The sequence below is a fragment of the Cnephaeus nilssonii genome, assembly GCF_951640355.1.
Source record: "Cnephaeus nilssonii genome assembly, chromosome: 8".
In the NCBI taxonomy this organism is placed as follows: domain Eukaryota; kingdom Metazoa; phylum Chordata; class Mammalia; order Chiroptera; family Vespertilionidae; genus Cnephaeus; species Cnephaeus nilssonii.
This window is the reverse complement of record NC_137079.1, coordinates 1,552,324-1,566,349: the sequence shown is the minus strand read 5'-3', so window position 1 is coordinate 1,566,349 and position 14,026 is coordinate 1,552,324. Positions and strand designations below refer to the sequence as shown.

The following is a 14,026-nucleotide window of genomic DNA, read 5'->3' as shown; positions in this document are numbered from 1 at the left end:
GTTCTTGGGGATGGAATACAGCGAATGCAGGATCTAAAAAGAGGAAGGCATTGAATACAGCAGCAAACTTTCAGGCTACAAAATATAAACAGGAGAAAAATGGAAAATAATTCCCAAAACCTAGTCAGGTTGGATAACTCAAATCCAAAAAACCCTCCTCATTGTTTTCCCTTGGAGATGGTTTCCCTAATTTTTTGAATGTTGTTTTCTATTAATTGAGAATTATCCTAAAGTTTAAAATGGCACATTCCTTTAAATTCCTCACCGCTGTGGTTATGCTGCAAAAACAAATAATCTATTGCTGCCTGACCCTCCAGCACTGCCTCCCTGGCCTGGCTCAGCTCTTGATTTATCCCCTGGGTAGCCCTGGAGGTGGCATCCGGGGCTTTTACCATGCCACAGGCCAGCTGGGTCGCTTCTACATTAAGGGAGCCAACCATTACCGGCTCAACAAAAAGGGTTTTAAGTTACCAAGGACGTTGGAAAATTATGTACAGGCACATGTAATTATCACTGAAAAGCTTTATCATAAATCCTTCATTTTAGTTACATCTATTTATTATGTCTGAACAACTTTGAGATTTTAAAGCCGATTATTATTACCCAAGGCATTTTCTTGGCAAGTTTTGTAACAGGAATAACTCACTGGCCTCCAGTGGCTTTGATGTGGAAGCACTACTTTATTTTATTTTTCTTTACGAGATGGGAGTGGCCTCCAGCTCCACTGCTATTTTGCAGCCTGCTGGAGGGCACCTCTGTAGATCTGGTCCTCCAAGGAAAAGACTTGGAGGTTTAGAAGGTTTTATTCCCCATATTTTTCTTTCTGAGTAGACTGCAACAACAGGAAATCTTGCATATAAGAAGAGATCTTAAAAACAGAAATAACAAACGAAAACCCCCACAGTCAATAAGGGAGTATTCTCAAAAGGGCGGACTGGGACATTGGCCTTAGAATCTTATCTCACAGGAACCCAGCACAGCATATGGGTTCTGAGTGGCACAAAACCCACACCACAGAGACAGAGGGTTCCCCATGTTCATAAAACAGCAAAGAGCAAGCTAAGCCCCCAAAAGATAGAAAGCAAGCAAAGAACATCAGCAACCACAGTTCCATTACAGACAGACAGACAACAACTCTCACTAGCGAAGACTTTCTGGAACTGGTGCCTTGAAGTTCCTGCACTCCAGGCCACGGGTCAACCTGCCCCAAGCAGGGAGCCCCCAGCGACGCGGGAAGTGCCCCTTCCTTAAACAAATTAAACAAACAACAGAGACACAAAGCAACAACCAACAACGGCACTCTTATATACAACTAGAGGCCTGGTGCACGAAATTCATGCATGGGTAGGGTCCCGAGGCCTGGCAGCGACCAGGGCCGATCTGTGGGGCGACCCGTGGAGCGATTGGGCGGGGGGAGGGCCCTGCTGGCACCTGCCTTGGCTGCCCTGGGGCCTGTGGCTGGGGGAAGCTCCCGCATTGAGCGTCTGCCCCCTGGTGGTCAGTGGGCATCATAGCGACTGGTCATTCCGCCATTCGGTCGATTTGCATATTAGGCTTTTATTATATAGGATATTTATAGGCGTGCACAGCCTACGGTCCAGCTTCGTACCATACTCCATGTCTATCCAGCCTCAGACACCATGTAAAACAACCACCGAAGCAGAGCAATGTCTCTCGTCCCAGTGGGGCCCAGACTAAGGGCTCAGGGGCCAGGCGAGGACCGCTGGAGGCCCCTTGACCCCCGGAGCCGATCAGGCTCACCCAGACAAGAGGCGGTACAATGCCCCCATGCCATGCACAGTACTGCCATGTACCATGCCGGCTTCCTTACAGGGAAGCCCAGGAGAGAGGCAGCAAGTGCTTCTTGTGCCGTACAAACACGCTTGGATTCCTCCTACAAACATGCTTGATTCCTCCTACAAACACGCTTGATTCCTCCTACAAACACGCTTGATTCACCTTAGGTCCCAGTGCGCTAACGAGGTCGGAGACTAGTTTACGATCATTTACTAATGAAACAGTAGCTTGTGCTCCTGCTAGTGAACCTTTGTCACTGACAGTGTTATCGGTGGGGACCTCTCCATGTCCCCACCTGTTGGGGATTTTAACCTTCTAAGATTTCACACGCTGCAGGGACCCCACCCCTTCTAGCAACAACCTCTGTTCCCAGGTTTGATTGACAGGCACCTTCCCTACATCACCCTGACTTCACTGCATATACGTCCATCCCCCCCTTCTCGGACCCCTCCCCCCAGTGGCCTGCAAGGAACAGGCGGGGGTTCCCTGCGGACAGTGACGCTGCAGCTTCTTGGTGAAGCTGACGCGCCTGTAACGCCCGGCCTCCCCTTCGCTGCTTTCCTGTTGTTAATAACCAGCTCGTTACCATGGTAACAACATCACAACCCAGGCATTCGCTCCACTGCCGTTGAAGGTGATCCCTTTCGCATCAGCAGGGACCCGGTTACGTAAAATGTTCATACGTGTGCAAACTGGGCATATAAATATACTCAGCTCACGGAAGGCCCACGTACACGGAATAAGTGTGAGTTTCAATGACTCCATTTGCTTGTATCTTTTCTGAATTTTTAAATGATTTTTTAAATTGATTTCAGAGAGGAAGAGACAGAGAGAGATACAAACCTCAATGATGAGAGAGAATCATGGATAGGCTGCCTCCTGCACACCCCCGATGGGTGATTGAGCCCGCAACCCGGGCATGTGCCCTGACCGGGAATTGAACCGTGACCTCCTGTTCATGGGTCGATAGTTGACCACTGAGCCCACCAGCGGGGCTGAGTTTTTAAACCACACACATCCTTGAAAAGGTTTGCCTCCTAACGAACGTCAAGGAAATATTTCTGTTACCCACGTCCCGGTGAACAGATACACCGTCACCAAGTTCAGCTCTGTCGCCGCACAAGGCTTTGTGCTTCGATCTCATGGTGGATTCAGGGAAACCTGGGAACCCCAGAGAAAGAGGGGGTCCGGGTGCCGCCCCGCCGCCCCCTGCTCACCTCGGCAGATGGGCCGGTGGTCGCTCCAGGCGGCCAGCGTCTCGGTGACCCGCTGGCAGGTGATGCTCTTGGAGCCCTGCAGCACATAGTTGTCCTCGCAGGAGAACTGCACGTTCGCGCCGACCCTGCGCAGCGACAGGACAGAAAACAGCCCGTTAGCGACTCATGGAAGACGTCTTAGGAGACGCCGTCTCAGCCCTGCTGCCGTTCGTGCTGTCAAACCAACGTTAACCCTGAGCAACCAGCAGGGGTTCTGCCCAGACGCGCCCTGGACTGAGCAGAGGCCGCATCGGGGGACACCCCCACGGGGCTCCAAGTCTGCTCGGCCGGCTGCATCGCCAGAGAGCCAGCCGTAGGGGCCTGCCGCCTCCGCTGTGGCACAGGAGACGAGGGACGGGCCTGAGGGCGGTGGCTGAAGTGGGGAGAGGGGGACGGACGGTGTATCCCGAAGACAAACCCAGGTGGATGCCACTCCCTGTGGACAAATATCTCACAGGAGCACACGGAGGAGGGCCAGGGCACGAGGAAGTCTCAGCACAGGAAGGCGAGGGCTGCGTCGCTCTGGCCCCATGAGGCCTGCGCAAGAGCCGGCTTCATGGACCAGAGGCTGGCGCGTTGGTGTGGGGCGGGGAGGGGTCATTAAAGAGCAGGCGCCAGGTTCAAGATGGGTCCGTTCCAGCGACCCGCTGTACACACTGCACCGACGGCCAACACCTCAACATTCTTAAGAAGATAAACCTCCTGCTAAGTGTCTTGATCGTAATGAGGTTTATAAGAAAACACTTGCTCCACAGAAACAGGAACTTTCTCAGGAAAGAGTCTAGATGGTTGTCATAAACTCAGTTACCGTCAGAGGAAGGCCAGAGACGTCGTGGCTCACCAACGCGTCTCACGGGAAAGCACCGTTTGCGGTGGAAAGGAGTCCGTCGGCCTCGAGTTAGACGCACGCACATCGGCCCTGGCTGCCGAGCGGCGCCTCAGACCTGGGCTCTAGGTGACAGGCAGTGACGCAATGACGCTGCAGGACCATGTGTAACAGGTGGGCCAACCCCGTGCGAGGCCCCCTCAGGCCCGAAGGCACCATGACGGCTTTGGCCGCGGTGTGCGGGGGGTGCGTGGGTTACCTCCCGCTGGACAGGCCAGGCTACAGGAGGACACTCCACACGGGCCTTCCATTGCACAAGCCCCGAGCTCAATGTTGACAAAAATGGGGCGAGAGCCTGGCCAGCAGAGCTCCGTGGCTGAGCATCGACCTCCGAACCAGGAGGTCACGGTTCCATTCCCGGTCAGGGCACAGGCCTGGGTTGGGGCTCCATCCCCAGTGTGGGGCGTGCAGGAGGCAGCCGATCCATGATTCTCTCTCATCGTAGATGTTTCTATCTCTCTCTTCCTCTCTGAAATCAATAAAATACGTATAGATATTTAAATTTTATTTTATTAAAAAATATAAATAAATATATAGTATGAGCTACTTTCTTGAGAATGAGGGCCTTGTGGCCCGATGATTACATGACATGTTACAGAACATGCATGTGCACATGAGCCTGTGTGTGTATGAATGTATAAGTGTGTGTGTGTGTGTGTGTGTGTGTGTGCTGTGAACCAGGGAAGAAGGGACATAAACAGCTGACTTTAAACCAAAGGACAGAGGACCCCTTGATCCGAACAACTTCAAGAGTGAGCCCATAGCTCTTTCTGACTCTGATCCCACGGAGATGTTGAAGCGAAAATTAATCACACTTGCACACGACCTCGTGGGCCTCAGATACACATCCTACACCTCAGCTGACTTTGCAATAACATTACTGCTCTTTGTCAGGTCTGCCCCGTCCCTTCCCCATCTATGCTCCCTCCACCCCTCTCTCCTCCTCTCAATCCCTCTTACGGTTTCTCTCTCCTCCTTTTCCCCTTCTTATTTTTAATAATTTTTAAGATATGTTTTTATTGATTTGAGATCGAGAGGAAGGGAAAGGAAGAGATAGGAACATCGGCGAGAGACAGACATCATCAATCGGCTGCCTCCTGCATGCCCCTGACTGGGGACAGAGTCCACAACCCGGGCATGTGCCCTGGTGGGGAACCAGGTCTCTCCCACTCTTTCTCCATGTCTGCTGCACCTGTATCCCCCGCCTCCCTCTTCCAGTTTTCTCTCTCCTCCTCTTCCCCCTTCTTACTTAAAAATCTTTAAAATATTTGGTGAAACAGCTCTAATAATGCTGGCAAAGAAACCCGTCTGCTCTTCACCGCCCTCTAGTGGCCTCTATGGCATCTGCATGTTCCACAACTGCCCTTGGTCCACCTGTGATGGGCGAGCGCTGTGCATGTCCCAGGATGTACCCCTGGGGGCGAGGCAGCCTCCGTCACACAGCCGGGGCAATGCGTACGAAGTGTAAACTGCTACGGGAATATTCATGGGGGAACTGACTTTGCCTTTAGTAAAAATGCCACGAAACATGACTCTCAGAAACGAACACCTGGGCTGGGTCTGAAAGGTCTCCGCAGTTGATGTACGTTTCACAGTGCACACGTGTGCTGTGGGCTGAGAGCCACCAGAGAGCCCTGTCGGCGAGTCGGCGGCTCGTTCAGGGAACTCAGCCAGCCTGGCGTGTGCAGCCGTGGCTCACCCATCGTCCTGCCCAAGAATGCACGGTGCCCAGCCCGGCTGCCCCAGAGCTTCCCCGAGGCGTGGTGACCTCGGCGTCCTGTCCTCGCTCCTCCTCCTTCTCTCCCGTGAGGTACAAGACTTGGCTCTTTTAGGGCTCCCTCCAATGTTTTATTTAGGAATAATGGCCAAAGGCACAGAGGCACAGAGGGTGGGGGCTGGAGACAGCGGCCACACGGCACCAGGTCCCGGGACAAGGCCCCTGAGGCCTGCATGGTGCGTGGTTCACTCTGACGCCTCTCGCAGCCTCCAGCATGGGTACCGAGTGAAGCTCTCCCTGCCATGAACACATACGGATGACCCGAGGCCAAGGCGCGGATTCAGATCATCTCCTGAAAGAGCACCAAGCAGCCCCGCGGGGAGGCGTAGGGAGCAGACGCCCAGCAGCCGGGGTGAAGGGCCCCTGTCCTTGGCCTTGGGCAGTGGTTTGTGGTCACTGGCTTCCACTTTAAAATACGCTGTGGTAGAAAACCTCGTGGATTGGCCAATTCGTAAGCCGTATTCCGCTCTGAGAGGAGCGCTGATGCTTAACCGATGGCCTCCAGTAACCGAGTAACTGAAAGGCGTGGTCTTGTAGCTGTGGCCACGGCTCCCAGACCACTGGCAGTGAGCTGTCTGCTCTCTGGCCTGGGGCTGGCTCAGCACCCTGGACAGCGCCACCATCACAGAGCCTGGACCCTTTGATGTGCACACATCACCAGCCCTTTCTGGGTCATTTTCCCTTTTATGGGGACAATCCCCAGACTCCTTTCCTCCCGTCCTGAGGCAGCTGAGCACCACAAACAGGCCCGAGGGAGCCAGGGAGCTCTTTGGCTACGGGAAGGAAAGCAGCGGTGCGTCACACGACGTTTAGGTCCTGTGTCAGCACCAGCACAACCCAGGCCCTCCCAGCACGCCCAGCGGGAGGCTGTCCAGGCGTGAGCAACGACGCTGAGCTGGGAAGGGGCCTCAAGTGCCAGCCAACTCGGAAGCCAGGCCTTCAGGAGAGCGAGTGAGCTTCCTGTGGAGAAACTTCGTGTAAACGTCATCACTATGTGACGAGCCCACGGGAGTCTGAGTAAAGAGGGCTTCTTTGTCGGACGAAGCAGAAAAGGGCACCTCATACTCACGCCCCCCTCCATTTCCCCCCCCCCCCATTTACACAGGGGCGGAAGCGCGTCCACATGACGACACAGGACACGTTGGTGAGGGACAGGCGGGCGGCGGGAAGGGGATCCGGGGCCGCAGGGAGGGAATCGGGCTTGGAGGGCCGGTCCCCCGGGTAGGGCTCTCCTTGGGCCCTTCTCCCAGTCCTGGGGCTCCTGCCAAGATCAGAGGCGAAGCCCCAACCCCGTCTCCCAGGCAGAGGACATGGCTCCTGCCCGTTTTTCAGGGAGAGGAGGAAGCCCAGGGCCCGGCTCTGGGCCAGGAGCCGCTTCATTCACTGTTCTTTCCTCTGCAGAACCACTGGTCGGCTGCCCCCTGCACGCCCCCTACTGGGGATCGAGCCCCCAACCGGACATGTGCCATGACTGGGCATCCAACCGTGACCTCCTGGTTCATGGGTTGAGGATGCTGAATGCCTCAGCCACGCCGGCTGGCTGCGTGGAGGGTTCCCTCTGGGGAGCAGCTGTGGCTGGGTAAACGGCTCTGAAGTGGCCGCAGGCTGCCCTTCTCCGAGGACGTACAGGCTCCCGGATGTGAGCGAGGCGGCTAGGCAGTCTGAGAAACACCGTGGTCCCGGCCGAGCAGTGATCGCGCCGACATGTCTCCGACTGCGGCCGCCGAGCGGCCGTGATCTCCTGGGGAAGCAGCCGCATCGTGTAACGGACATAGAAAGGGCACGTTTCTCAAAATGTGTCTTCAACTTCCACCCCGCAGAGCAGGCCAGGAGCTGGTGGGCGATCCCCAGGCAGGGGCCGAGGAGGGGGCCGCCCCGACCTGCCATAGGGGCCGGAGGCCCGAGGCAACGCCGGCCCACCCCGTCCTCCTTCCTCTGCTGTGCCTGGTGCACGCGAATCGGGGAGAAACACTTACAGGCCCGACGCTGCGTCCCGAGCTCAGGCCACGCTGGGTCTCACACAACAACCCACCGCTCCTCCTCTGAATGCCCGTGGGAGCCAGGGCGAGGGTGTGCCATGTGGAAGGAAGGTTCCCACGAGGGCTGAGCTTCAGTGCTCTTAACCGGCGGCGTGGCTCAGAGGCTGAGCATCAACCTATGAACCGGCGGACACGGTTGGATTCCCCGTCAGGGCACAGGCCCGGGTTGCAGGATCGATCCTACGTGTGGGGTGTGCAGGAGGCAGCTGATCTGTGATTCTCTCTCATCATTGATGCTTCTCTCTCTCTCTCCCTCTCCCTTCCTCTCTGAAATCTATAAACATTATTTTTTTTTTTAAAAAGAAGTAAAATTAAGGAAGCCTGTCCTCTCTCCTTCAGAACCTCGCGATCCAACCTGATGGAACGTAACTGTGAGGTAAATGCGTATTTCCGCCACTCAAGAGGACCCTAAGGTGACGGACGTGTGGCCACGAGGCACACGCTAGCTCCTGGGAAAGCGGGCGTGATGACGAGGGAGGTGGGCGTGGGAGCTCACACAGAGCAGGTCCCGGGGACCGTGGGGTGCTGGCCAGTGCCCCAGTCTGCTTCCTGGAGCCCCGCCCTCTTTCCCCACCAGCCCGTGCTCCTCCCGGAGGTGGGGGCTCTAACACCTGAGGCACCTGCAGGGCAGGCAGGGGAGGCCACTCCTGGTCAAGTCCGGACTGAGACGTGACAGCAGCAAGACAGACCCCGAGGTTAGCGGTGGCCCCTGAGGAGGCGGCGGCTTCAGGAGGGGCCACGTGGCTCCCAGAGACCCAGGACTGGAGTGCGCGGGCTCTGCCGCAGAGGAAGGTGAGGGGCCGTGTCTCAGAGAAATCAGGGAAGTCTCCGATTCCTTTTCAGCACCGATTACATGGAATACAGAGTTCTTTAAAGAATCGATCTTAGGAGTCCATAACGTGTGAATGTATACACATACACATATGACCTGTAAGTATAGATAAGTAGATATAACTTAAATATATGTTATATACACTTACCATAAGTGTACACACACAGACACACACATATATATACACATATACATATATAGACATATATATATACATATATGTCAGGCAGTGTGGGGCAAAAGTAGGTATACAGTTGTCCGTATGGAAAATAATATAATTAATAAATAATATTACAAGAATAGACTGTTGTGTACTCACAAAGGTTAACCCTACTTTTGCCTCACCTGCATATACTCAACATGGGACTCTGACATATACAACGTCCATGTGCTCGCTAGAGAACCTGTGACACGGGGCAGTGAGGAGCAGGCTACCGCCGGCCCATGCGGATCCCGTGTACAAATGAGCGCGCCTGTCCCTCCCAGGAAGCAGCTGGGGGGGGGGAACGCCTCCTGCTGGGCACGGGCGCCCATGGCAGGGCCCATGGCTGAGAAGGCTGGGCTCCAGGCTGGTTCCAGCTACCTGACCCTCCACGGTACTGGTGATGCCCGCACCCCCTGCACTCCCACACACCCACACACCCCACTCAGCGCTCCTGCAGGTGAGAACATTTTACACCTCATTTTCTTATTACAAGCTACTTGGGTCAACAGGGGCTTTGAGGTCAATGAACGGATCCACTTTCAAATCTCAGTAACCATCCCTACAGCTCTATTTGCAAAACTGGAGCTGACTGTGTCTGCCTGGAGCTGCGGGGCGTCCTACCAGCACAGGAAGCAGATGCGTGAAGAGGCCAGGGCCTTGGGCGGAGCCTCACCTCACTGCCCTGCACCGGCATCCGCAAGTTTCCATCAGCCCCTGCCGGCGCTGCGGAGTATGCTTCGTCTTACAGAGAGGGGTGGATGGTGAAGAAAGCTGTCCCCAGATTTATCCGGGTTCAAACAAGAAAGCCCTGCACGTGGGGGCTGTTTACCTATGATTCTTTAGAGATAATACTGCACTTAATCCCTAGACTGTCTATGGAGAAAAATATTTCCAAAGAAGCAAGAATAATAGCATCAATACAGTTGGATGAGGACTATTTTAGCAACTTAATAAAGTGGACTCTTTTCAAATAAAAACAGCCCCAAATTACCTATAATTACAGTGCTAACGACAAATGAGTTCTATCCACTCATCTTGACAATGTTGGCCATTAGGTTTGATTATAAGAATTTAGACAAAACTCAATTGCCTTTCATTCAAAACAGTCTCAGAAACTCTGTCAACAATTCAGAAGAGCCTCCCCCTGCTCAGAGCACCAGCACGGGCGGTGAGGTTACTCCAGGCCAGGCCGTTCCCGCGCCATCCCAGCGAAGGCGCAGGAGGCACCGCCTCCCGGCTCGCCCACGCACGCACACGGCTGCACCCTCACGCGGTGGAGCAGTCAGTACACAGATGCAGGTCCCGCCTGCCCGATGCCCACGGCACCACACAGTCCCAGACGCCGGGGAATGGCAGGGAGTTTTCATGTCAGTGCAGTAACGTCGATACCCGAATGGCACTTGGCTTTTATGGCCGAAAAAATAAGGCCACTGCTCACGAACCAGCTCAGGGGCGGCCTTGCAAACTCAGAGACCTCCACTGACCACGCAGGATGGTCTGAAATTAAAAATTTAACTCAAAGCAGTTTATGGTGGGAGTCATGTCCTAGGCCGGTATCTGCCCTGACAAAGGTCAGCTTCCATCCTTTCGGAGCCTAGTCTTTCTGCATCTGAGGTAACGCACCTGTGGGATGTGGGGTCACTTGTAACTTCCCCTTTTCAGGGCCCCTCAGCGTGCAGCAAATGGCACCATGGGGACCCCAAATCCCCTCATGGTGATTGTCATCCTGTTCATGGTTGCCTGCTACCTGTCCTGCACCCACCTGAGTGAAAAAGCACGTGTTCATCATCTCACTCTTACCCAATCCCAGAGGTTTCCGCTTTGCTTTCTCCCGCCCCCTAACCCATCACCAATGGAGTTCATGTAACCCACTACAGCTCCTCCTCTGATGGTGATTTATAAAAACAAGGTAAAAACCCTCGTTCTCCAGAGAACTATCCCAGTCCGCTGAGATTCTGCTTCCCGGCAATTGTCGACAGTTTGGCTCAAATAAACTCACAAAATTCTTTACAGGTTTGAATGGTGTTTTTTTTTTTTTTTTTTAACGTTAACACTTTCATGTGCTCTTTCTCCTTATAATTTTTATTCTGATGGAGTCAGCTCCCACGTGGGGTGCGCCTCCTCGCCGTGGTGAGTGTGGCCCACAGACCCCGGGTGGGGCGCGGGGCCTTCCCCGAGCGCGCGGCACTGTGATAACAACACTGAGACGCCCGTGCCTTCTTCCACGTGTTTAATGGCGTAAAGGCAAGGGCCAGCGAAGCCGACAGCAACCTCACCCCTGCCGCGGTGCTAGGAACCCAGCACTAGTCCGTTTTCTGATAAGAAATACATTCAAACCTCGTTTCTCCAAGGTCTTGCGTTTCCAAGGATTCAGTTCTTGACCCAGTTGTTGACAGGAAAAAAAATGTCTCCGTGGTCGACCAAAACTTCCGTTTTCCACCTGACAGCCCTTTCATGCTGAGACCTCAGCGGGCAAAAAGCATCGTCAGGCCACAGACACAGGAGGGAATGCCTTGGCTGCTGGGGAATCCAGGGTCGGCACAAGTTTAAATCATCAGGAGGCCGTCCAGAGGCGACGTTGCTCAGGGCGCGGCGGGAACAGGGTCACAGGCCAGAGAAGAGGTAGGGAGATGGCTGTCGCTCTGGGTGAAGGAAAAGCGGGGAGCTGGTGGCGGCACTGGGAGGCGGTGACAGGGAAAGAAACAAAGGTGCTGCCGAGCACCTCGTGCTGAGAGCGGTTATGTCAGGCGAGCAGGGCGGTGCGGTACGGTTAAGGAAAGCAGTGTTTACTTATAGATTAGACAGCACATGGGGCATATGGTACATAAAAGGTTAAAGCAGGGCATCATTGGGGAGTCTGGGATGGATTAACTCAATTTACATGATTTCTAATCAGGAAAAGACGATTCCTTTTTCGGATAAATTGTTTGTCGAACAGCCTTCCGGAACAAATGAAGTTCGCAAACTGAGGTCCCACTGTATAGCCATGCTAATAAACGTGACGCTGCTGCTATTATATTCTGAAATGCGTGAGCATTGAGAGCGTGGCCCGTGCGTGATGGGCCAAAACTATGCGTGGAGAAAGCATTACTTCGATGTAGATGCTAGCTGAACACACTTTAGTGTTCATTGCTATGATTTAATTCCACATTGCAGGTGACACTTAAGTGGGTATCATTGGTCAATTTTTATGGCAGTTTAAATATGAATAAGCATAATTGTTTAAAAGGCTATTAAAATATTCATTCCTTTTTCAACAGTATGTGAGGGCAGAAAGTTTTTAAAAATATTTTGACCCTCCCGAAAATGCAGTATAACAGATTGAGTGCAAGAGCAGATAAAAGTGCCTGTATATAATGTGACTATATTAGCAATAATCAAAAGGAAGCTGGAATGGTATGCTCACGCAAGGCAAAGCCGATGTCAGAGCAATGGATACTACCAAGAGCAAAGACAGTCACTTTGTCGTACTGAAGATATGAATTTCTTAAAAAGACATAATTTTAAACATGCATGTACCTAATAAAATAGCTTAAAAAATCCACGAAGCAAAAACAGGTAAAGTACCACGAGAGACAGACAAACCCCAGTTCCAGGAGGAGACCGTGCAGCTCTCTCAGGACACAGCGAGTGGCAAGAATGCCAGCGAGGCACTAACTGCACAACTCCATCGACTGCTCGCCCTATTAGACACTCTGTGCAATTCTCCCCCAAATGTGACACAATGTAAGTTATTTTCTGGGGACGTGACGTGTTTGCCACGATCAAGCATTTCTAGGCCAGACAATAATGATCAGTAAGTTCAAAAGAGTTGAAGTAATATAAAGTGTTCTCTCTGAGCACCAAGACCCTTGGAAAATCCCTAGATATTTGGAAACATTTAACCCTTTGCACTCGCTTGCTTTTTTCTCGATTCCTTTATTCTAATGCTAACCGTGTCGAGTCACACTCGACATCCGAGTGCAAAAGGTTAAATAACCCACGGATCAGAGACGTGATTCCCGGAAAACTAGAACTGCTTTAACTGTATCCCATAAATGTCACATTTCCCTGTTCTTGCCGTTCACAACAGAAAAAGTAGGGACACTGAACGTGTTTTGTTTTTGTTTTGAGAAGATCAACACACTGACATGCTCTAGTAAGAGGTGTCAGGTAAAGAAGAAACAGGAACCACCAACATCAGGAATGAGGACTGTGACATCATTAACGATGGAGAGGGTGAGAAGGGAATATTATGAGTAAGTTTATGCCATTAAATTTGACAACTTAGATAAAGTGAAAAACACTTGAAATACGAACTGTCAAGCTCACTCAGTAGAGAACCATGACCTGAGGAGGCCTGTGTGAGGAATGAAGTTGAATTTGTAATTTAAAAACTTTCTCATAAGAAAATATCGATTCTAGATGACTGCCCTGATGAATCTTCCAGAAGTTAAATATACATATATTTATATAAAACCAGTTCTGTACAAACTCTCCCAGCTATTCAAGAAGAGAGAATATTTCTCAATTGATTTTATGAGACCAGTATTACTCTAAGAGCAAAACTAGATTAAGTCATTACAAGAAATGTGTGCAGGCCAGTATCTTTTCTGAACATATATGCAAACAATCTAAAAAAAAAATCAAATAAGATCCAACAGTATATAAAAAACATACATCAAAACCAAATGAATTTCACCCCAAAGTGCAAAGTCAGGAAAATCTACGTAATTCATACGAACAAACCAAATAAACCAAGAGATCACACCCGTTGATGTAGAAAAGCTTTGGACAACATGTTCTGCCCATTTCCGATGGAAAGCTTCCAATCACCTAAAAATGGAAGGGCACTCCCCCCACCTGATGAAAGGAATCAACAAAAAAGGTGAAACCAAAATCGCTCGGAGAGATGAAAGCCAGAATGCTCTCTCCTCAGATTGGGAAGCAGGCAAGACGCCTCACTACTTCCATTCACCTGTGGCCTGGCTCCACCCGGTGTCTTGAGGCGACAAAGGGAATAGAAGGCATTCCAGCTGGACAGACAACGTTAAAACTGCCTGTGACTGCACTTTCCGGGGTCCCCTGGGGAGCAAGTGCTGCGAACACATGTCCCCCGTCCTCCCCTGCTCCTGTCAGCTGTTGGCTCACTTCATAGGCTGACCGCGCTGCACGCCTTTTCTGTTTCTCTCTCAAAAACCCGGGAGATTACAGGAAAGAAAAAACGAGTTACTGGCTCCCCTGCAGTGCTTGAT

At 52.2% G+C, this 14,026-nt stretch overlaps 1 protein-coding gene across 1 annotated transcript in view; it reads right to left on the bottom strand.

The window, feature by feature from the left end:
* The window catches only part of CSMD1 (CUB and Sushi multiple domains 1), a gene marked incomplete at its 5' end in the record, with an annotated part of 729,782 nt that overhangs the window by 251,142 nt on the left and 464,614 nt on the right, over positions 1–14,026 (bottom strand). Inside the window, one exon of the mRNA XM_079779355.1 lies at positions 3,015–3,139. Coding sequence (XP_079635481.1) covers positions 3,015–3,139 — 125 coding nt within the window. The remainder of the gene's footprint in view (positions 1–3,014; positions 3,140–14,026) is intronic.